The following is a 23,693-nucleotide window of genomic DNA, read 5'->3' as shown; positions in this document are numbered from 1 at the left end:
CAGCTGTGCAGTGCTGGTCCAAGCCTGGTAGAAATTGGGGAGGGTTGTGTCAGGAAGGGCATCCGGCGTAAAACTGTGCCAAATCAAAATGCGGACAATGATCCGCTGTGGCCACCCTGAACTCACGGGATAAGCCGAAAGGACAAAAAAAAAAAAAATCAAATATTCATGCAGGTATACATAGTTATGTGAAAATAAAACAATTATCTGACCATAGAATGAATAAGTTATTTTATTTCTATAAATAGATTAAAACAAAATGTTAACACATTTTTACTTTTAGACACAACATGATAAGCAGCCTTTGCTCAGGTCAAATTTGACAAAACCTTCATTAAAACATCCAAACCATTTGATATGACAATGGTTCACAAATGCAGGTTTGCATCTTCCGTGTAAATGTAACAATATTTCGTGGCCTTTACACAAAAGGAATCATTGAGGATCCAATTTGTACCTTTTGACCATTTACTGTGCAGTATTTCACCTAATTCCATGAATAATATTAAAATAGTTGGTCCGATGATATTTAGTGTTTTTGTTACTTACTAGTGTTTTTCCTTATGTGTATAAAAGGAACTAATTCCATAGTCACAGCATGTTTCAGTCATGTCAATATCGGTCTTGTTTGTATTAAGATCACACAATGTACCTTTAAAAAATTAAAGGCTACACAAGAGAATAGAATGAATAAATTGATACTGGAAATTAAAATTATTATTTTGAAGATAGCTTGCGTCACATGGAATTATTAATATTACTCGTTTGATGTGTTGTGCCTTAGCAATGTTTGCCATTTTGTTAATTATGAAATTTACCGTAAATTAAAGTAAGATTATTCTGCAAGACATTAAATTTATAAATACAATTTAAAGCAGCATTGTCAAAAATACAACTATTTGGTACAAGCCCAGCTTGTACATACAGTAATTACTTGCTCACTTCTAAAATACATACTGTAGTATTAGCTCAGTTTCATTTAATGATATGAGCACACGGCTGTCAAACATAAAACTGATTAGACATTTTCCCTGTCAGATACCTGCAGTATCCCAGTAACCAAAATAGGAGGTAAACATTTCTTCACTATTAGTGAATATACTGGAATGATATGTTTTTTGGATTGAACTAAGAGGCATCGCTAAAATACTGACTGGTAAAATGTTCAGTTAAAAACACATGAATACGTCACAGTGCTGCTAACAAGTAAATACATCAGTAATTGAAATTAGACATTAGGCATGTGAATGTAGCATGTAGATGTTCTCACACGTCACATGGTTGTTTCAGTCAGTTTTGTACTTGAACACAATGACATCTATCTGTTCTGCCAGATGCCGATGTTTTCTGTCCTCGCCGGTTCACTAAGGAGTCTTTCGCGTCTGTCTGTGTATCCTGGTTGGCCCGGTGGCAGGAGTATGTAGTGTGTGGCACTGGCCTGTCTGCCATCCTTCAAAATGGGAACAATGCAGGGAGAAACCTGATCTGCAGATGGCGCCCTTTCTCTCTGTTGCCTCTGTAATGCCTTACTCACATACTTTGGGTTAGCAGCAAAACTCTGTGTGGCAGGCATCACACCGTTGATATAAATTGGAAGTCTTTTGGGGCTTGGGGTACGTGGTGGGCAGGGCGGCACTAAAGGGACCCTTGGTGGAATTTTGGGAGGCTTGTTATCCTCCACAGAGCTCACAGTCTTTGAGAGAGCAGGAGGTTTTACTGGAATGGGGATACGAGGGGGGACTTGCGGCTTGTCAGTGGGGCAGGTCTTGATGTTCCTATGTGGCTGGAAAGCAGAGCCTATAAAGGAGAAATCAAAGCCGGACATATGGTGTTGGTCTGGTTGTCGGCTGCACAAAGGATCCCCAACTGCATGAAGAGCAGGCGCCCAGTTGTTGGCTCCAAACCCACCTCCTCTACCTGTAAGCCTATCCTCTCTACCTGGCCATGAGAAAGCCATGGAAAACAAGCTCTCCTCGTAGGCATTGTTTACTTGGCCACAGTCTCTGTTGTTGCCCCTGACCATGGCCTTTGGGCAGCTTTTGGGCAAGAGCTGCTGTCGGTCACTGGTAAAAAACTCCACCTCATTATCCGCTGCTTCATCAGACATGAGCTCCTCAGGGTCAGGTAATGGCGGCAGCGGTTTGGCCTGTCTCCGGTGACCACTAAACACTGTCCGTCTCTGAGAAGAAGGAACCACCTGGTCTCCCTCGTGGGTTCGCAGGATGTTATCAGACATAACGCGGTAAGTGTCAGAGTAGAAAGTAGAGGTGGGCAGAGAGATGTTGGCTAGGAAAGAGAAAAACACTCAAGTGTTAAACCAATGTCTTAAATCCTAAACTGCTCTATACATGAGAAACCAGAGAAAGATTTGTTATGAAAGGTTTTGCTATCACTGCTGTTTCCTTTCTCCAGAGTGGAAACAACTCTCAGAGGAAGAAAAATCAAAAACAACTTGCAAAGGGGAAAAAAACTCAACTAAAGCGCAGCAATAGTGTGAGAGGGAAAAACACTGGGGGTGGGGGGCTGCCAATTCTGTTTAAAAAAAATAAAAAATCAATTAAAAAAAACTCCTGTTTTGATTTAGATATCTAAGAGGAAACGAGTACAACCATGTTGAAAACAACAGCTTAACCTATCACCCTCTTCGTCAAACATCAGCCACAACACCCTGATTAACACAGGAATTGTCATTATCTTTGAGGCAGGCTATAATCTCAGCTGAGCTTCCCATAACCTTCTCTGTGGAAACATCCAACTTGCCCCAGACTGCAGGAACAGCTGGTGACCAGGGAACGATAGCTTCCTCTCTCCTTACACACAGGTTTCTCCTCTGCTAAACAGTTTAGATCAGTGGCATAAAACTCACCTAAACCCAATCTAGAGGCTGTTTTACTAATCTTATCCTAATTATATAAATCATACTGGCAAAATTATTTAAATTAACCACATTTTTAATGAGGTTAATTTAAATAAAAAGCATGCTGTAGCAGTAATGAGTCTTTAGAAAACAATTTGCAGTTATAATCATTCTAATAATAATTACTTGGATTGTGTTATATTCACAGAGCCGTAATAATGAAAATATTACAAGTCCCATATAAATCTAAGTAGAGCAACTCATTGTAATGTAATAACAGTATTCAATCTGTATTTGTAGTTATATTTACAATCTAATACATACGATTAATGTACGTACTAATACGAGGAGCTTTTTTGTTTGTTTGTTTTTTTTGCCTGATATTTTCCCTTTTTCATAGCCTTTCCTTTTCCCAACCTCAGGTATAAGAATAGAGGATTTTGTATGGTGTACAATTTGTGATTAAAAATGCAATTTTGGGATATTCCTACTTAAAACTGAAAAACAAAAAACAATATGAAAATGATAACATTTAAAATCGGAATCATTCTGTGTATAATATAAGACGGAAATAACAGTTGATGCTTCTTTAACTTTAGGTGTGTTTGTGTACCTGTTCAGGACATGTTGTCTCCAGTCTTTATTCTGACTTCCATCCATACTGTGGTAAAATGGCAGTCGTATTCTTAGGAATTATAAAGATCTGTTTGGCATTCATGAAAAGCTCCAGTACATGTTTGCTCCATCCAACCCATCACAGCTTAGGAGCTGGTGGAGAGAAACAGAAAACTGGTAAGAAAACCTTGTTTTTCTGAGCAACTGGAAATAATTTCACACTTTGTTGTTGCTGGTGTGGTGGGCCTACACTAAACACAAGCTAAAATTCTCTACATTGAGCTTTTAAATCCCATCACTCCCTTCTGTTTGCTGTACTCAAAACTGCTTGAGTGTGAAATCTGGAAAACAACCCCATCCAGCACACCCAGCATGTGTGCTCTCAGCATGCACTCATCCAACCAGGCAGGTCAGAGGTTAAGACTGAACGGCACAGTAAAAAGTTTTGATTCATTTTGACATTGTCTTGCTATTAACAGAAAAGAACAACTTAACATTCCTAAGATACTGCATTGATTTAGGTGAGCCGCTAAGTCACAGCAGTTACAACCAAGGCTCTGTAAATGACTTCAAACTGCTCTGGCAGCTGTCATGTGTGTTTCTTTGTGGTTCCAGCCTGAAGCCATTTGTCTGAAGAGCAGGCTATTGCACAACCCCTGGGTCAATTGTGGGAGGGCAGCAGCAGTCCTCGCCCTCCTTCCTCCCTGTGTCCATGAAACCCTGCAGTATCCACCCTCACAACAGGGACTAATTGTACAGTACTCCTATGATGCCGAATGAAGCCGCATGAAAGTGCCGTACTTACACACACTTAAAAAAAAGTCAGTTTGGCTGTAGGTTCAAACCTATTTTAATAATCTATAACTGTAAGTTAGAGTTGGAGAGAGATGTGTAGTAGGGAAACATCCTCCTCCTATTACTAGTACTTCTTATTTAATAATTAATAAAAAATACTACATTTGGGTCAAAAATTTTAATACTGAATTACATATGACAGCTGCTTTTGGTTTCATGATGTAAATTGGACGCTGTCTACATTAACACTACCAGTCAAACCTTTAGTGGGCAATACATTAATTCATTAATAAATAAAAATTTAATTCAAGTATAAAATCTATAAAATTTTTCTGAGTAATTTTGATTCTTATACACAACATTGTGCAGACCTAAAAATGAGTCTCTTCTGGGTTTTAAAATATGATTTATAATGTAGCTCCAATAGACATTTATCTACTAAAAAGCTGCATGTTACAATAAAATTTTAGTATTAAATTAAAGATTCTATACTCTGTTATATAGCCACTATTCTGCCTAATTTACCTTCAAACCACTAATTAATTAAGTTTTTAATTTTACTATCACACAGTAATTCTATTCTTCCAAGTCCTGCATTGTTTTTTGTCAATAATAAACCTACAGCTAATGTGGGAAGCACACAATGCAAAGCATGCATAATGCTACAATAAAAACAACACAGGAGTGATCTATGCACCTATTTGAATATGCATGTCATCGTTAAAACAACCGACCGAGGCGTCATTTCTACCAGTGAGGCTCAGGGATGGACGACGCTGAACAATTAGGAATTCTACCAGCAACTGCTCGGTGTCCATGAATGGAGCCACTCTCAGGCATGAATGGGCCTTTGTGCCAGTTTGGTGCACAGCGAAGCCTGAAAATCCAAGTGAACTCTTCCATGAGGTTAGAATTGAAGATACGGCATGGAGACAAGCAGACACGGCCAAGGTATGAGGCTGTGCCACAAATCCACAGCAGGAGAACTGCGTGTTTTGGCACTTTTGGAAGGACAAGCTAGAGGCCAAAAACGGTTGTTTTCTCATTCAGCAGCCTTGGTCTGTTGTCCCTGCCTGTACCCATGTCAATTTTTTCAGGCAACGGGACATTAACTGACCAGAGCTTTACAAACAATTAAATATTGGTGTTGCTTTACTTAAGTGAATCATCCATCTTTGGGATTGGCTCATTTAAGTGACTAGTTTACTACAGTCATGCACTTTATTATGAATATGAATCATTTAAACCCTGTTCAGACAGGGTGCTGTATTCAACCTGATTCAATAGGTTTAGGTGGAGTAAAGATAAAGACACCTGAGCTCATTTTTAGCAGGTGTGGAAGTTACCAGAGCAGTGGTATATGGCACTGTGAGTTAGTAAGTGGCTCTAATTAAATTAAAGCCATTAATTTATGCTTTAATCACTTCACCCTCATTTAAAAGTAGTACAGCTGAAACAAACGGCTGGTTGACAAAAACCTATATTGTTTTTGTTTGAACAAAAATGCCATATTTCAAATTTTCAGCTTCCCAAATGTGCAGCTCTTCTCCTTTACCTTCCCTTTTCCTGCCTGTGCTTTTGTTTCTCTTTTCACTTTCACTTGTTTTAACAAAACATCATTTGTGACATTTTACCACTGAATTTTGGCAACTTGAGTTTGTTTTTAACCAATTAATTAGTCAGTCAATGTATAGATTTTTTTTAAAGTCCTATAGAGAATAGTTACATTTAGCTCCGTGTGTTCAGCTATAAACTATGAAATGTTGCTTACACAGTTTTAGGAATAATGATTTTATGATACACTAATAGTAAAACGTGTAGTTTTACTGTGAAAATTTTAAGTTCATCTCTCCTGACTTCACTACATATTTGCATTCATAATGTACCTCAGTTAACTATTAGCAGCATTTTTACAGCCATAAGCATTTTTATTTAGCTAAGTAAAGATTTAAATGGGCTGCCCTACAAGAAGGATAGATGGATAGATAGATATTTACACCGAACTGGGACGGTGGACCGAGCCGTCCAAGACCCGTCGCCCCTCCGTGGGACCGCAGTCGGCGGACAGCAGCTGCTGACATCACCTCTATCTGGGGTATTTGTATGTCTGTATCGGACTTTCTCCCCCCAAAATAAAGAAGATGCGTTATATGTTGGATATACGATGGTGTCTGGCTTTTAGACGACGACTGAGTTTTGACTATGTAAAAACAGCTTCCCTGGTCACACACAGTGCTGTTGGTGGTCGCATTTTTTTTTTCCTTTTTTTTTTTTTTTTTGTAATATTAACGATACAAATTTACTTAAAAATATTCTCATGGCTAAAGTGATGCACGTCTTACCATGAAAATTTTGACTAGTCCTCCATCGCGTAAAACCGGGTCCGAGGTTCAGCTCCTGTCCAGCCTGTAAATGCCATAGTACGTTTCGGACTCCAAAGCAAAAGTTGACCATGTGCAACAACACTGGGAGATGAAACTCATCTTGTCAGAGTGACGTGGGTTTCCACATCTCCTTATAAAAGCACCCATCTAGTGGAACTCCGCCCAACACCGTCTTAAAGGGGAAAACATTACAACAAACCCTGTCAGAGAAAATGGACTGTGGTTTATAAACCATAAGTGGTGGAACTGTACTTTTCTTATCATTGATAACAGCCCAAAAACACCTCATAGTAACTATTTTTTTTACCAGCTACATCTAAAGTTTTATAATATAACACTCTAAAACTGGTCCTTCAGCATAATTGTTATTTTACTTTTTATACTTCAGTAGAATTTGCAGGTACTGTTTATATGTTTACTTGCAAACGGTATTTTGAATTGTGATAAGGTATTTGAATGATTATTATTTAAATTATTATTATTTTTTTTATATATAGTTAACTGTTTAAAACTGTCAACCGGAAAAGCAAAGTGGATTATTAGTTAAAATACATTAGTTAAATACGCCGAATATTAGACAAAATCTTCTAGGTATGCATCTACAGAAATGTGAGTGTTGTAAAAACTTATGTTAATGTTCATAAATCAGACTACTTTTCCTCTGGACTCTACACATCAAATCGCAAAAGGCCCAGAGGCTTCCAGAATCAGAATTAGTTTCATTTGATTTGTGCTGTGCAATGAGTCTATGGGAAATTGCCCTTCATAGAGCAGTAAACAATTTTGGCCTGACCTGTGTGGGAGTCAGATAGTGTGTGGGTGGCTTTTGGAGTGAGTACAATATAGTACTGATAGAGGAACAAGTACAAAATTGGCAGCGCCCTCACAGTGAATAAGGACTTGTTTTGAAGCCTGTGTGTCACATGGGAGATCATTGTCTGTGTTTGTCTTCACCTGTGCTGAGAGGGTGAAGGACAAAACCATAGTCCATTCACCAGAAAATAACAGGAACAGGAGTGGAGACCATTCTGGTTTTTACCAGAGTCCAGACCACAGTGAGCCTCCAGTCCTCTTCAAGAATGCCAAAATATATTTTAGTGTCCAAATAAACCTATATCAATACTGTAAAGTGCTGAATAAAGTAACCACCTCATAAAAATGTAAGAAAAATGCCAATAAACCCTTTGACCTCTCTTCCTTCTCAACTACTGTTCTACTGTTGTAATACCCTAATAAAACCCACGTTGGGTCATATATGGTCTAAGGAGTGGCTTATACCTATATACCCATTGTAAATTACAAATCCACAAAATAAACACACCGTGTGCAATATGCTTCTATTGTTGCAATGAACTGTCCCTCTCCCACTAACGTAATTCGTTTGTTTAAAGGGATACATACTTTTAGCAAATAAGCTGTCTAACCAACTTCCTGTTGTGTCATGAAGTAACTTGGTAGAACATGTGGTTCCAGTGTGACATAAAAAGGTAAAACTGCCGCACTAACCAAAGGATTTGTCTTTGAAGAGTAACAGTGCAACCTGATTTTGAAACTGTTAATGCTTAAAAGTTTGTAGTAGGCTTTTGTTCTGTTTGAGATGCAACAACTTAATTTTCCCACCTGGGCCAGCAAATTCTCATCCATGCCTCTCTGCCGTTGCTCTGTGGCCCTCTGTGGGTGATTGTGGTGAACCAGGATGCTCAGAGCTGTGGGGGTTGTTGCCGGGGTGGGCCCATCTCCCACAGTGGAGGTCAAGCAATTTCCTGCTCTGAGAGACCTCTGTCCCTCACAGCTGTCAGTGCAGTCAGAAGCCCACCTCCTACATCTGCAACACCCCCTTTTTGTACTTTTTTCAAAGATGTGATGGATTATTCTGAAGTAACTCCCTCCTGCTTTTGCAAATTAAAGATTGAGCATCAAAGCTGGACTGAAGTAAAGGACTTCTGTTTATGATGTTTTTTGATCAAAACTAAGAAGCGTCAAAGTTAACATGAATAAATGGTGAGTAGAAGTAAATTATAAAAGGCAATAACAATTCATACATTTTCAAACTGGAAATGGAAATCAGATTTTTGTTTTTCACATCTCTTCATAAAATGCTCTGAACAGAAATATCCCCCAGACTAAAAAAAAAAAAAAAAACATGTCAGAAGATAAATGTCTGCCTACCAATCATTTAACAATGTCTCAAACTGGAATGGGAAGTACACAAGTAAGTAGGTGTTAACATATGTGTTCTATGGTAAATACATTTGTGTAGGTTGATGTGCTGACATGATGACACAGGGAATTTTCTTATAGCTGAACCAGCTGTGTACTAACATGTAATAGTAATTAGAGCGCACTTACACAGTGCAGACATCCTGCAGCAGTTTTTAAAGGCATTGTCGACCTGTCTCTATTTCATTTTACTCAAAATGGGCTGCATTAGTTCCTTTGAAGGATCGAAATGTTAAAGTATTTTTTTACACTTAAAGTTTATGTTTGATTTAAAGAAAAAAAAACAACCTTCATTTCATATTTTTTAATTTAATGGATTTCATCTGGGGCTGCCAAGTTGGAGGCGTAAGGAAGGAATCTTGCTCCTCAAATGTCTGAGTAGGCTTTGCACCACGGCCTTTAGCCTCATCTTGTGAGGAGACAGCTCAGTTATCTGAAAACCAACAGCCACTAGGAAGAGGATGGGTTGACAAGTGATATGTGTGCTGTCTTTGAATGTTGGATAGCTTACGAACCGCACTGAGGGGAATAAAAAAAAGAAACACTTTCTAAATTTGCACAAATAGCTACTCCAGTGAATAAAATGCAGCTACAAGCAAAGAGATTGGAGGTGGAAAACACAAAAATGCATAAATAAAGACAGCTTTATGTGAGGTGGTACAAGGCAAGAAAGCAAAAGAGTATTTTCTCAGGGTACCAACTGAGAAAAACAAAACAGAGTCTGGGGCAAAGAATGATTGAGGAAGTGGCAAGGATTAAAGTGATTTAAATCCTGTGACATCTGATTTCATGCTGACAGCTTCAATGAACTGCACACAGGCAATCATGAAAAGAGTGATTCTTTGCTCAGGATGCAGATCTAGAGGCCCGGGCAACTAATTTCAGGCCTCAGTGTGGGCAGAGGGTCGGCAGACACAGCATGAGGCCTTCCGCAATCCTGTGAAGTTGATCTCCAGTTCATTAGGGAAGATAAAAGAGGGAGGAAAGAGGCTTTGCACTTTAATCCAGGGGGTGTTTCTTTTATGGGCAACGGACTAAGCAAAGAACCTGATCAGCGTAGAAAATATTGTTTACTAAGTAATGTTGCTTGCTGATCGGAACAGGGACATGCTGTACTGAGTGTCTTTCTCTTTATGTAAAAGGATGTGCCACAAAGACAAAGTCAATATTTGCTTATTTCCACAGTTTTCCACAACTTGCTCTAGGGTCAAAGTCGACGTGACTCACAACATGTCATACAGGGTGATCTTTCAGACGGAAGGAAAAACAAGTTTGGCAGTGTTGTTCAACTGCTGATTGTTTACCATGTGTATTTGAATGTCCCAACTCCATTGTTCTTAGAAGCAGGGGGTAAAAATGATGAGGCCATCTGTGTTTTTATGGCCTACACATTTCCTCAGAAAGCCATGGCATGTTCACTTTATAGTGTGCTTCTCCCCACAACATAGCTCAGAATCCTAGGGCATGACAAAGTCAATGTTTCTTTCTTTTTCTGTCTTTAACTCCCACCCTCCTCCTTTACCTCCTCTCACCTCACTTATTCCTGTTCCATCATTTCCTGTTTAGTCACTGATAGAGCCAGACAATGTTTTACAGTACACTGCTCTCCTCTTTACTTTCCTCCTCCCCTTCCTTGTTCACAAATGCCGGCCTTGTAAGTAGGAAAAACAGAGTGTGATTTTATAACAACCCTCCAGTGGATGTTACTACATAAAAGCAGGAGAGTCTTTAAAAAGTCACAGCAAACATAATAGTCCTTACTGGCAAAGTGACTAATTCATTCAGTAAGAAGACTTGGAGGATCTAAGGATCATTAGCTGTGCAGAAAATTCACCACATCACTTTCCATGGCATGTCATCAGTATCAATTTCGGAATATACAGAACAAAAAGAAAAAAGGAAAATGAAAGACACAGTGAGAAGAAAAATAGAATCAAATTATATAAAAGAAAATAATAAAATATATCTTATATATTATACTAAAAATCATAAAATATATCTTATATCTTAGCCTCCCAATAACTCTACCACTGACAACTTAGTCAAATTACTTATTTTAAAAGTGACTCTTTATTAGCTGTTGGAAATTTCACACACATACTAAAAAAGGGAGTGGAAGTGATGCTGTGGTGAGGTAAAGCCTCATGTGGATGTAGGCAATGTGTGCCTGTGAGTAAGGGAGGGGCGAAGGCAGGGCTCTGAGAAACGAAAGGGTTCTGTGGTGCTTGAGTCATTCAAAAAAACTGCTGCTGACTCAGTTCACAAACTTTTCCCTTGGAGCACGTCACCAATCTTGCATTTTGCGTGTGTAACCCGTTCTTCTGAGGAACCAAAATATCTAAGGGACCTTCTGCAAAATGACCATTAATAGTAGGAAAAGAACATTTACACAAATTAACAATTACATGAGTTTTCAAGCTATTGGGAACACAATGCTTGTGGTTTATTTAGAAACATCTACAAGTATTACGTAGCAGATTGCATCAAATGGAAATTGAAGGTTTGCCCAAAGGAGTGTCTACTTTTTCTGGGATTTAATAATTTCATCATTCTTCAGCTTTCCCTACACACCCTCCTTGCCACAGTAGTATTATAACTGTGTCAGTTCAACCATCAACACAACTCGATCCATGTGGGAGGTTGCCCTCTGGGACAGACTCCAGGATTAGTCATCCTGGATGTGTTGCAAGGTCTAAGAATGGTTTGTTGTTGACATTATTGTGTTCAGAGGTGAATTAAGGAGGACACCGCCCTGAATGATGGAATACAATTTCCTAAAGAAATGTAGAGCTAGATACCTGAGTGTAGTGGAATGTGAGTCATACTGTAGTAAGTAGACTGTATGCTCAGTAATTAACCCTTCAGCTTTATTTATAAGTTTAAATAGTTGTTATAAAAAAACATAACGGCAAAAACAATAAGCATCAGTCAATTCCAGAAAGATACTACATGTCTTTTTTCTTTAACATATTGTTCAATATAAATAAATTAAGAGCATACAACACAAAAAATTAGTTCAGCGTTATTGGATTCAGTTCATTCAGTAGCCCTGACCCTGTCACTTTGTTCTGCTCAACACATTGCTTGGAATTTAAATTAACTAACGCAAGCTCACGTTAACTTCAACAGTTTTATGCTTTTGCTATCCCATAATGCAACGTTAATGTGTGTGAACGCTGAAGCTGAACATGCATGCCAACACAGTAAATTTGGTGTTTTTATACACCAATACAGTCTTATTCAAAAGCTGTAGCTTGTTTTTTCTTTGTTAAATAAGTTTTCTAAGCAAGTTACTTAGGCTGATGCTTAGAAACCTAATGCGTTAATTGTTAAGCTAAGTACGTAATTGTTATTGCTAGCTAAGCTATATACCTACAAATTATAAGCCAATTAGTGAAAATATTAAATAGGGTAACTTTAGGATACAGTGTGAAACTCCAGGTTTGCTAAAGCAGCTTTAATTACTTATCACAGGATACCAACTAACGTTAGCAGTAATATATATATTATATGCTGTCAGGTAAAATGAGCTACACGAATCTAGTTAAATGTTTACACTATAACAGCTAACCACATTTGTGAAATTGGTAATATAGTAAGTGTAACTTTAATGCTTGAATAAAGCTATTTTATTCTTTATACTCAAGACTGCAACACAGACCAAATTTCTAACATGAGTTGATGCCCATGTGCTCTAAGTACCTGGGGATTTTTGTGAGTTATCCAACTTTTAATTAATGTGATTTTGGGTCCCCTAATTCTACATCAGGCAGACCCAACACCACAAACCAGCAAATTCCCAATCCCAATATGAACCAGGATAGTAATGTATATACACTATATTTGCTGTTTCAAAAGTAGTAACTGTAAGTTAATTCAATTTAGGTACAGAACACAAAAGTACCTCCATTCTATGTACCACATGAAATTTATCCTTACAGTAGAGCAGTTGTTATGAAGTTGCATATGCCTATTTTGACAAAGTTGAAACAGACCTGAACAAGCTGCAGATGCAGTATTGCAGGGCAGATGCAGCCAAACAGGCATAAACTGACAAAATATGAGCTAATTTTGAATTCGATGGTGGGGTTGGGGTTGTAAACAAAGTAATCTAAAAAAAAAAAAGAAGAAGATGGAAATGGCTGTAGTAAACACCTTCTTCCAGTGGACACAGGAACATAGGGTGACATATAAGAGTGGAGGTAGAAGCAGTCAGGTGGACTACATCTTGTGTCGACGTTGTAATCTGAAAGAGATCTGTGACTGCAAAGTATTTACAGGTGAGAGCGCAGGCAGATAACACAGGATGGTGGTGTGTAAAATAACTCTGGTAGTGAAGACGATGAAGATGACAAAGGCAGAGCAGAGGACTAAGTAGTGGAAGAATGTATTGTAGTTTTCAGGGAGGAGTTAAGACAGGCTCCGGTTGGTCAAGAGGTGATTCCAGACGACTGGACCCATGCAGCTAATGTGATCAGGGAGACAGGTGAAGGTAGAGCTGGCAAAGACTAAACAAAGAGCATATGAGGACTTGTATGTTAGGTTGGACACTAAAGAGGGAGAGGTGGATTTGTACAGGTTGGCGAGACAAAGATAGAGAGATGAAAAGGATGCGCAGCAAAATAGGGTGATTAAAGATAAGGATGGAAATGTATTGACAGGTGCCAGGAGTGTGATGGGAAGATGGAAGGAGAACTTTGAAGAGTTGATGAATGAGAAAAATGAAAGAGAACATAGAGTAGAAGAGGTGACTGGTGTGGACCAGGAAGTAGAAAAGATTAGTAAGAGTGAAGTGAGGAGGACGCTGAAGATGATGAAGAGTGGAAAGGCAGTTGGTCCTGATGACATACCTGTGGAGAGGTGGCAGTAAAGTTTCGGACTACTTTGTTTAACAAGATATTGGAGAGTGAGAGGATGCCCGAGGAATGAAGGAGAAGTGTACTGGTGCCTATTTTTAAGAACAAGGGAGATGTGCAGAGCTGTGGCAACTACAGAGGAATAAAGCTGATGAGCCAAACAATGAAGTTGTGGGAAAGAGTAGTGGAAGCTAGGCTAAGGGCAGAGATGAACATTTGTGAGCAGCAATATGGTTTCATGCCTATAGAAAATACAACAGAAGCAGTTGTGGCTTTGAGGATGCTGATGGAGAAGTACAGAGAGGGTCATAGTGAGTTGCATTGTGTCTTGGTACATTTAGAGAAAGCGTATGACAGGGTGCAGACAGAGGAGCTGTGGTTTTGTATGAGGAAGTCTGGAGTGGCAGAGAAGTATGTTAGAGTGGTGCAGGACATATATGAGAGCTGTAAGACCGTGGTGAGGTTTGCTGTAGGTGTGTTGGAGTGAGGAGTTCAAGGTGGAGGTGGGTCTGCATCAAGGATCGGCTCTGGGCCTCTTCTTGTTTGCTCTGGTGATGGACAGGCTGACAGATGAGGTTAGACACGAATCTCCATGGACTATAGTGTTTGCAGATGACATTGTGATTTGTAGTGAGAGCAGGGAGCAGGTGGAGGAAAATCAAGAGAGATGGAGGTCTGCTCTGGAAAACAGATAAATGAAGCTTAGCTGCAGCAAGACAGAATACATGTGTGTCAATGAGAGGGACCCAGGTGGAACAGTGAGGTTACAGGGAGCAGAGGTGAATAAGGTGCAGAACTTTAAGTACTTAGGGTCACTGGTCCAGAGCAACAGAGAGTGTGGAAAAGAGGTGAAGAGACGAGTGCAAGCAGGTTAGAACGGGTAGAGAAAAGTGTCAGTTTGTTGTGTGATAAAAGAGTATCAGCAAGAATGAAAGGAAAGGTTTTCAAGACGGTGGTGAGACCAGCGATGTTGATTGGCTTAGAGACAGTGGCACTGAAGAAAAGACAGGAGGCAGAACTGGAGGTAGCAGAGATTAAGATGTTGAGGTTCTTTTTGGGAGTGACGAGGATGAACAGGATCAGGAATGAGAACATCAGAGGGACAGCTCAGGTCAGATTGAGGTGGTTCTGACATGTTCAGAGTAGAAACTCTGAATATATCAGTAGAACATGCTGAGGTTGAAGCTGACAGGCAGAAGGACTAGAGGAAGACCAAAGAGGAGATTGATGGATGTAGTGTGAGAGGACATAAAGTTAGTTGGTGTGAGAGAAGATGATGCAGAGGACAGGGTTAGATGGAGGCACATGATTCACTATTGCGACTCATAAAAGTGAACAGCTGAAAGGAAAAAAGTCAGAACAGAGGAGAATAAGACGGAAGATTATGACAAAAGAAAAAGGTCTATGTACAAATGTTCTACATAAGATTAAAACCTAAAACGGACCTGTCTCTTTAGCAAATTATACCAGTCTGATGTCTTGCAAAACCTGAGTAGGAAGATAAAATTACGATTATAACTGAAAATTCTGTATATTTTAAAGGCATTTGTACTATGTTGTCATGTTCAGCTAAAGCATAAGTTATCTCCACTATAAGTTTAATATGATTTATACAAGATATATGTATATATGATTTTTGTCTCTGTGCCATTAGTTGAGAGACTCAGTGGCTCAAGGATGAACGTCAAGAATTTACATAATCTTGGAGTCTCTCTATCTTGTAATCATTGACTGATACTAGTGTTGTTCAAGACTTCACTGCCATATTGGCCTGTACAGAGAGAATAGCCGAGAAGATAAAGGTCGACAAAAGGAAAACTGGCATCTGTGAAAGAGCAGGTAAAGTATGTTTTCCTGTGGACTACTCAGAACTGATAGTCTTATCACAGAGAAGGAAGTGCTTCAGTGAGCTGATGATAAGGAATGAGCTGAAGGTACTGCAGATAGAGATTCTCAGATTGGAAAAGTACATAAAGTATATTTAACATCAGTCTGTTATTCAAATTGCAATATGCTGCTTCTCTGATCTAATAAGATGTAGGCTAATTCTCAAGAAAAAGCGACAGAATGAAGCCTCCACTCATCTTACTTGTTAAACGCCTTGAAATCACAGAAAGGTTTACAATTAAAAATGGTTTCCAATAGAAAAACAAAACACAGATTTGTGAGTAGTGCCAGATAAAACTTGGGTGTTGATAGTTGAAATGTTTTGATGGGGAATGGCCAGTGAAGGGGTATTAAGGGGTTAAAACAGAGACTGTAGACAATTAACTCTGTGTTATTCCATGCAGGAATTAAATGCAGTTGGACAAGATATTCATAACCTGGTAACTAAATGCATTGAAGCCTTTAATACCAGGTCATTTATTCTGAAACACTCCAAAATGTAGCTACATTTCTTGTGATCCATTGTGCAAAATTGCTAGGTTAAATATTAGCATTTTTTGACGAAATAGGATGTATTTGGTCAGAGATAAGGGTACTTAGATTTAATCAAGTCAACACCCAATGAATAGCCTATTCAAAAAAGCTGCATCACTACTGGCTGAGATCGAGGGTCAACCTTAACAAGACATGAAATACCTTGATAACAAAGTTAAATGCATTGGACCGCATTTCATTTGCCAAGAGATACAGGTTTCATCATTATTGCTCAGATATTCCAAGACATTTTAAGTGTTATGTTAAACACTTAAAATGTGTTTAACATAACACAGCTCATAAAAAGAGCCCTGCCACCTTGGTCTTGTAACCCTAATCAAATGTATGGACTTCTACTTAAAGTCACTAGTGACACCTTGTGTTTAAAAGATGTTACTTCTTCATTAATGTGTAAAAAAGGATAAAAATTGATTTTTCAATTTTATTTATTTAGTGTGACCACGTAGAACACTTATCAGTAAGCTGATCAGATTAAATGTAAATTTGTATTATTTAAGTGTTCATATTGATTACAATGGTTACAATGTTTGTACAGTATTCAAGCCTAACTTTAGGCATTTTTGTGAGTCCTGCTGAAGTTTTTTGGCATGTGTAAAAAAATGTCTGACCACGTGTAGATTATCAAAACTGTTATATGTCTGAGTACAAGTACGTGAGTAAAAGATACACAGCCAGCTTTTATTTATTTTTTACCTTAATTCAAATGGTCCAGTCCCTTATTTTATAAGATTTAATATATATATATGAAAGAGTGAGACTTTATATGATTTATTCCTCGGATTCAGAGGAAAAAGAAAAGACCTGATGTTTACAGCTGCCATGAGCTACGCTATACATCATAGAGCAAACCAAACTTATGGGTTTGAGCCATGGGAAACAAGGGTGTGCTGAGTTTTTTAAGTTTCATAAGGCTATATTGTCCTTCATAATTTGAGTGAATATTAGCTTAAGTATTGGAGCTTCAATGTATCAAGTGAATAAACAGCTAATTGTTAACTTTAGGATTTAAAATGTATGAAAACAAGTGTGAAAACTTTTGGCATCTATATTTATGTGTTGTATATTTATTCACAGACAATGATAATTATAAATTCAGAAAAAGTGTTTGTTAATTTGTTTCTTTCATCAAATAAAGGTCAATCGCCCCCTTTTTTTAATTCTTCTAAGTCTTCAGTTTTCCAGTGGTTGTTTAAAGTGACACATGAACTGGCAGCAGTTTCTTCAGTCATCATGAATAGGAATTACAATAATTTACATCAATATTACTAACTCAGATATTAATAGTATGAAATACTGACCATTACTACTGACATACTGACTAATATTGATTAGTTAATAATATAATACATATAAAAATTTTAATCTAAACAGATTCACCCAGTGACACAAAAACAAGCACAAAATTTTCAAATTCCTGAGTAATATGAACTACATTTTCTTGCTGATTAAACTCTTGAGATTTTACCTTTCAGTTACAAGTCTAATTGTTTCTTTTAAGTGAGATGACTTTCGGACCCCTGGCTCTTGCTATCATTGCCACAGTATACTACCCTGTTCTCCAGTCGTGAGCGCTCCGCTTCAAACACCAGCAAATGACTGAGCAACGTATCCTGAGGACCTGATCGGATCAGGGATGGATCATTGTTCTGCAAGCAGAAAAACACACACACAGCTTATCAACTATCAGAGCCAGTGTTTCCAAATCCTATACGTCCTTTAAAGCCTGTATCAATGCCTTATGTATCAAAATGTAAATACAGTGAATATTCATAACTTAAAATCCCATTCAACTAAAACTACTAGTATAACTGAACTATGCAAGGTTAAGATTCAAAGATTCAAATTTAAAGTTATTAACATACTGCAAATCAAGTGTTTATTGTCGTGTGGCTAAAGGAAGACATAAAAGCACTACAGAAAGCTGATACACTGACCAAATATATTTAAATTTACTATTTCTATTCACTTACCGCCACAGCAGAAATAAACGCATCAATAAGGTGGTAGTCTGCTCCACCATGTCCACTCATCCCAAACTGCCCAGATATATTACTTTGTGCTGTGTGCTTTGTAGACCTCTGGGTTAGAAAGTCAAACACATGTATCTGGGAGCCATCATATGATAGTTCCCCCTGTGAAGATACAATTCATTATAAAATACTGTGGGATTTAGCACTGGCACATGTAGATACGTCTCAGAAGTACAGATCTCACAAATAGATTTTTTTTGGCCAACTTAAAATTCAGAGGATAAATGCTGGTGTTAGAGGCTGCGTTAAATAAAGTTAACTTCACTAGAGTTAAATCACTGTTTCAGTGAATTGGCCTTTTAAGGACAAATAATATATGCCACCTGGAATTGATTAAATCCTTCAATTATCATCAAAACCACACACAGTCTGGAGTGAAGTACCAAGTGTTGAATTTTACAGTCAGTGATAGCAAATCAATCTGTTATGTCACACAACATTTAGTTTGGTTGCATCTGAAGGTCTGAAGGACCTTCTGATCTGAAGGTTGTCTCAAATGTAGAAGTTCCAACTCTGTGACCAGCACCTAAACATTTAGTTTGGTTGCATCTGAAGGTCTGAAGGACCTTCTGATCTGAAGGTTGTGTCAAATATAGAAGTTCCAACTCTATGACCAGCACCTAAACACCAATGAATTTCTCTGAGATGAACTGGAGTGTTGTAAGGTAGCTGAGCCGTGTCACCCCACATCAATGCCTGACCTCATATTGGTGTAATTTTTGGGTGTTTTTGCTACATGGTATATGTAGTAAACTACGGCTTGTCCCTTCAGGGGTCACCATAATGGTAGATTTGGCATGTGATTTTAAGCCAGATGCCCCTCCTGCCGCAACCCTCCCATTTATTTTTTTTTATCTAGGCTTGGGACCAGCACAAGGGTATACCTTGATGGCAGGGAAGGGACACACTTTGTGGGATTAGAACCCGCTGCCGTCTGCATCCAAACCCAATACTCTACCACTGAGCCCCCAGGCCCCCTTATAATATATATATGGTATATGTAATGAACACATCTGTGATATTTGTTCTTGTTTTGGATTGGTATTTTTCCCATTACCGCCCCAAACTCCTGTGAGCTTACAGTTGATACACCCATTTCCTGCTGGCTTCCATGCTTCCTAGCATCTGTTGAATGCTAAAAATTAACATTTAATTTAATTTCCTGCAATCTACAACGTTTCTGGTCTGACCTTGCTACCATAGATGGTTGTTTTTCGCTGGCACATTGTTTCAGTGAACGCCACCATGGAAAAAGCTGCTGTCAGACCACCTTCAAACTCCATGTTTACAACCTAGACAAAAAGAGGAGATAACCAAGACAACATCTGATATACAGTAATCTGTAATATGAAAACTGAAATTCCGATTATAATTAATAATTACACAATTCCTTCCCCATATTCTGGGACTTTTTTTCTTATACAATATTTCTAACATGTCAGGTCATTCTTAGGGCTGAGTGAATTAGCAGCAATTGAATTTGAAGTCAATTTGCAAATCATTGCAATGTTTTAAATTACATTTTCACATCTTCCCAACTTTTTTGAAATTGGGGTTGTAATTTGTGCTGTGGAAAATAAGACTGAGGCCTTCATGTGTTTTCTAACCTGGTTACTGCAGACATCATTGTCACACTCGTACACACAGCGGCCATATGGTCCAATCCTTAGTGCCTCGGTTACCGACTCGATATCTGGGCATGAGCTCGGACATATAACAGATACAGGCCAGCCAGTGTGACCCTAAAACACAGACCCACACATACGAAAACACTTGTAAGACACACAAAAATGAAGCAAAGCAAGAGAACCATTATGTTCAAAGATGGTTAAGTATAGTAGATGAATTGTGAAAGTATAGTTGAAATATTAACCAGTTTGACCCTATCCAGGTAGATTTTGCATGCTGAGTATGGACATCCTCTTTCTATTGCACAGTCCAAGCAGCGATCTGCAGCACCTATTGGCTGTCAAAAAAATGTCTCTCTTTATTTCTCTTTTTATGTTTAGTGTAGGCATTTATGCCAGGAACAGTGCAGAGCATGGTCACAACGAATGACACAAAAACACAACACAGCAATGTTGAACACTGTTATGTGCTGTTTAATAAATCATTTCTAGATCAATTAGTATCTGATCCTGTGAAGAGACAACATACTTTGTTTTCTTTCTTGAAGTGGCTGACCGATCCAAAGGATGACACTTTCACACACCTGTAAAGTATAAACTCTTGTGTAATTAAGGTTAGGATAAACAGAATAAACCTGTCCATTCTAAAACACAAAGACAACCATCTAATACAACCACCAGGGTAATGGGTCCAGTTCCTTTAAGTGTTATTTAGATAGAGACATCTGGCAAATCGGTACACCTAATAGCACTCAGTTGACCTAACAGTTTATGCTTCCCTATTATTTCAGATCATGACCTGTTGTCTGATGGTTTACCTGCGTCCTCCTGCCCAGTGATGTATTAAGTCGATGTCATGGCAGGATTTGGCCAAAAGAGCAAAAGAACTTTCAGCTTCATTCCTCCAATTCCCTCGAACAAAGGAGTGAGCAAAGTGATAAAACCCAACCTGGAAGGATAAAATAACAACAGATATCAGTAGGCCAAACAGTCTGGCCCTGATTTAAATAACAAATGTGCTTAAATAATAATAACATGCGTTTAATAAGGATCCCTGAGGTTTAGCAATGTTATTTTTTACTTCTGTGGTATTTGCATTCTTACTGGTTCAATGTGCTGAATATGAATCACATCTCCAATGACTCCTGAATCTATAAGCACCTAGAAAAAGATTAACCAAGTTACATTATTACAACCACAACAAAGTCAATTATTACTTTGGATGTTCTTTTCTTTGCCCCCCTGTGTGAGGAAAAGCTTTAGTGTTCTCTTACTGAATTAACAGAAAATGTTCAACAGAGGCTGTGAGTCTGTTGCTGACTTAAATGAGCAATCGACCATTTTCAATGTACATGTATTGTCTGTGTTTTAGTATAAAAACTCTAATCTATGTTTAAGAAAACTGTCACATACAGACATGTAAAAAACGAAATTTAACAGAACTGAATGCTTGAATCTACAAAGAGGCTATCTGGTGGCTCTGTTATGCTGTGCAGGGCACTGTGCTTGCATGGTTTGAAGCAAAATTATTTATAATTTTGATTCTGATAAACTTGTCCCCTTAAATGGAAGGGCCACTGCAAATCATTAAAGTGTTGTTCTGGGCGATCGTCTTTATTATATGTACAGGAGGCAAGGATCATGTCCAATGGCCTTTAATCATCAGTTCATAACCCAGTTGAACAACTATTGGTGTTGGAGAATGGTGTTCGACTTGTAGAATTGTTGCCAAGGTGAAGTGAAGAAGTTTTTTCCTTCATTTGTAATTTGTGATATATGTATATAACAATAAAAACTTGGCAAATCCAACCTGGAAGGCCTGATGCCCCTGTCCTAAAATGCATTGGTGAAATAAAGATTTCCCCAGTAAGTTAACTAGTACTGTCAATGTTTTTATTGCACCTCGTTTTTTCTCACAAACAGAAACTGGGACAGAAAATATTTACCTTTATCTTGGAGATAACAGGATCATACCGGAGAACATGACCCACTGACAGCATCACGCCACTCTGTAAGCAGGCCTCCACAATCGCTGTACAGTCTTCAGCAGTTGTCTAAATGTTCAAGAGGTGTTACAATGTCAAACACTTGATTTATCTTTCAATGATGAAATAACATTGTTTAGTAAATTTTAACCAAACTACACATTCACAAACTAAGATATAAAGCTACTTTAAGAATTGATCAATCGAATCATTAACAGTCAGAGTATAGTTAAAGTTATGCTCTGTGTTAAGACGGTTTATGCTTATTTAAAGACACTCACAGCCATTGGTTTCTCCAGCAATATATGGTAGCCCTTTTTCGCAAAGGCCACAGCAGGTTCCTGGGAAAAGACCAAAGGAGAACAGAAAATGTGCAAGCCAATAAGAGACAAACTCTGTAGGTCAGGGGCTGCTTGACAGAACAAGGCTCTGTGTTTTATTAGTATGTTGTACACACAAAATACAAATGTGAGTAAAAACAATAATTAAATGAGTGTAACTAACAAAAATAAAATTTGAGCTTTAAACATATATGCAAACTAAACAGTATACTTATGTTTACCTTATGAAGGCGATCTGGAGTACAAATCAACACAGCATCTGCAAACTTCTCTCTTTCAAGTAAACTGTTCCAGTCTAATTTGAAACAAAGATAATCCAACGTGTAAGTCTCAGGCAGCTATTTATAAACAGTAAAATATTTTCACCCTCACCATCAAATGTGTTTTCATCTGAAATGTTGTGTTGTCGTTGAAGTTTTGTGCGAGCAAATTTCCTTGGATCAGCTACTGCAACAACCTGAAATTTTAAATTCAGTTATCATAAATGGGTATTACAGAACAGTTAAGAAACTATGTGACTGACTGCTCTTTAATACCTGTATTGCAACAAAAAACATGTATTCGATGGTATACTTGTACTGTCACATAAACAGCATCTACTTGTGGTAGATGTTTATTTTTATGGTATAAAAAGATATTTTCATTAATACACAAATCCACAAAATGAATTTGTTGACTGGATGAAATTATCTCCTTTGTTGAATACATTGGGCTAAGGGACAACCTCCCCTGACCTTCATGCGTTTAGGGTGGATGGATGCAAACTGCGAGTAGATCTCTCCTCGACTGCCGGCCCCAACAATGCTGACACTGACGGGGGAAGTCATTCTGGCACCTGCCGAACTATGACACAAATCAAAGCTGGGAGACACATCTTACACAAGCAGTGACTCATCAATGCACAGTCCCCGTCAGCACTGGTACAAAGTAACTTATTACATGTGCATAAGTGCAATTGAGATACTGGTAGTGTTTCTGTTTTGTATTACTGTATACACCTGTTTCACTAAAGTTTTTTTCCTCATCTGCACTTGTCCGGCAGAGATAGTTGCTAATTACTTTCCAGATAAAGTCCAATCATATCCAGGAATGTCGGCAAAGAAAGAATTGACACAATACTATAAACAAATTCGTACATCAGCCATGTATCTCGTTATCCCATCCCCTGCTGGATCAGGGCCCATTCTTTATGCTTAATGCCTAACATTACTTTTTATGCCGCATTGTCGTTCCAAAACCAATACAATATGTCTGTGGGAGTAATTAGTCCATTATTTCCAGTAACTTAAATAATATTTTGCACTTTATAACATGGCTTGGAATGACTCGGTACCTGCTTTGTCCCATACAACTGTCAAAACCGTATGTCTCTGTTCCGCCTTGGTCCAGGTTTGGCTTGACACGATATCAACACCCGAGAATCCACAGAGATAATGAACTGCGGAGGTGAACTTCTTCGAAAACAGCAGTGAAACCTCAAACCAGTCACAACCTTTGCTACCGCCACCTTGCGGTGGGACCGAGGTCCTTCTGCTGCATT

At 38.4% G+C, this 23,693-nt stretch overlaps 1 protein-coding gene across 3 annotated transcripts; it reads right to left on the bottom strand.

Annotated features, from left to right (window-relative positions):
• Positions 1–216: 216 nt before the first annotated feature.
• On the bottom strand, positions 217–23,693 carry zgc:154075 (uncharacterized protein LOC556929 homolog). Of its 3 annotated transcripts, XM_067525610.1 has the most exons (17): positions 23,487–23,693; positions 22,888–22,996; positions 22,526–22,610; positions 22,375–22,448; positions 22,094–22,153; positions 21,774–21,881; positions 20,932–20,988; positions 20,646–20,776; positions 20,357–20,411; positions 20,073–20,165; positions 19,807–19,941; positions 19,390–19,491; positions 18,140–18,301; positions 8,272–17,815; positions 6,610–6,823; positions 3,471–3,625; positions 217–2,286 (listed from the first exon to the last, which is right to left on the bottom strand). In XM_067525610.1, the coding sequence occupies exons 1-14, from the start codon at positions 23,498–23,500 to the stop codon at positions 17,663–17,665; spliced, it is 1,338 nt and encodes a 445-aa protein (XP_067381711.1). In that variant the 5' UTR covers positions 23,501–23,693; the 3' UTR covers positions 217–2,286; positions 3,471–3,625; positions 6,610–6,823; positions 8,272–17,662. The 3 variants fall into 3 exon arrangements, with proteins under 3 accessions (XP_067381711.1, XP_067381710.1, XP_067381712.1); XM_067525609.1 differs by having other exon boundaries at positions 6,610–17,815; XM_067525611.1 differs by lacking the exon at positions 3,471–3,625 and having other exon boundaries at positions 6,610–17,815.

This window comes from Channa argus, chromosome 13 (genome assembly GCF_033026475.1).
Source record: "Channa argus isolate prfri chromosome 13, Channa argus male v1.0, whole genome shotgun sequence".
NCBI classification, from domain to species: Eukaryota; Metazoa; Chordata; class Actinopteri; order Anabantiformes; family Channidae; genus Channa; species Channa argus.
The sequence above is the reverse complement of the archived record's forward strand: the minus strand, read 5'-3'. Positions and strand labels throughout refer to the sequence as shown.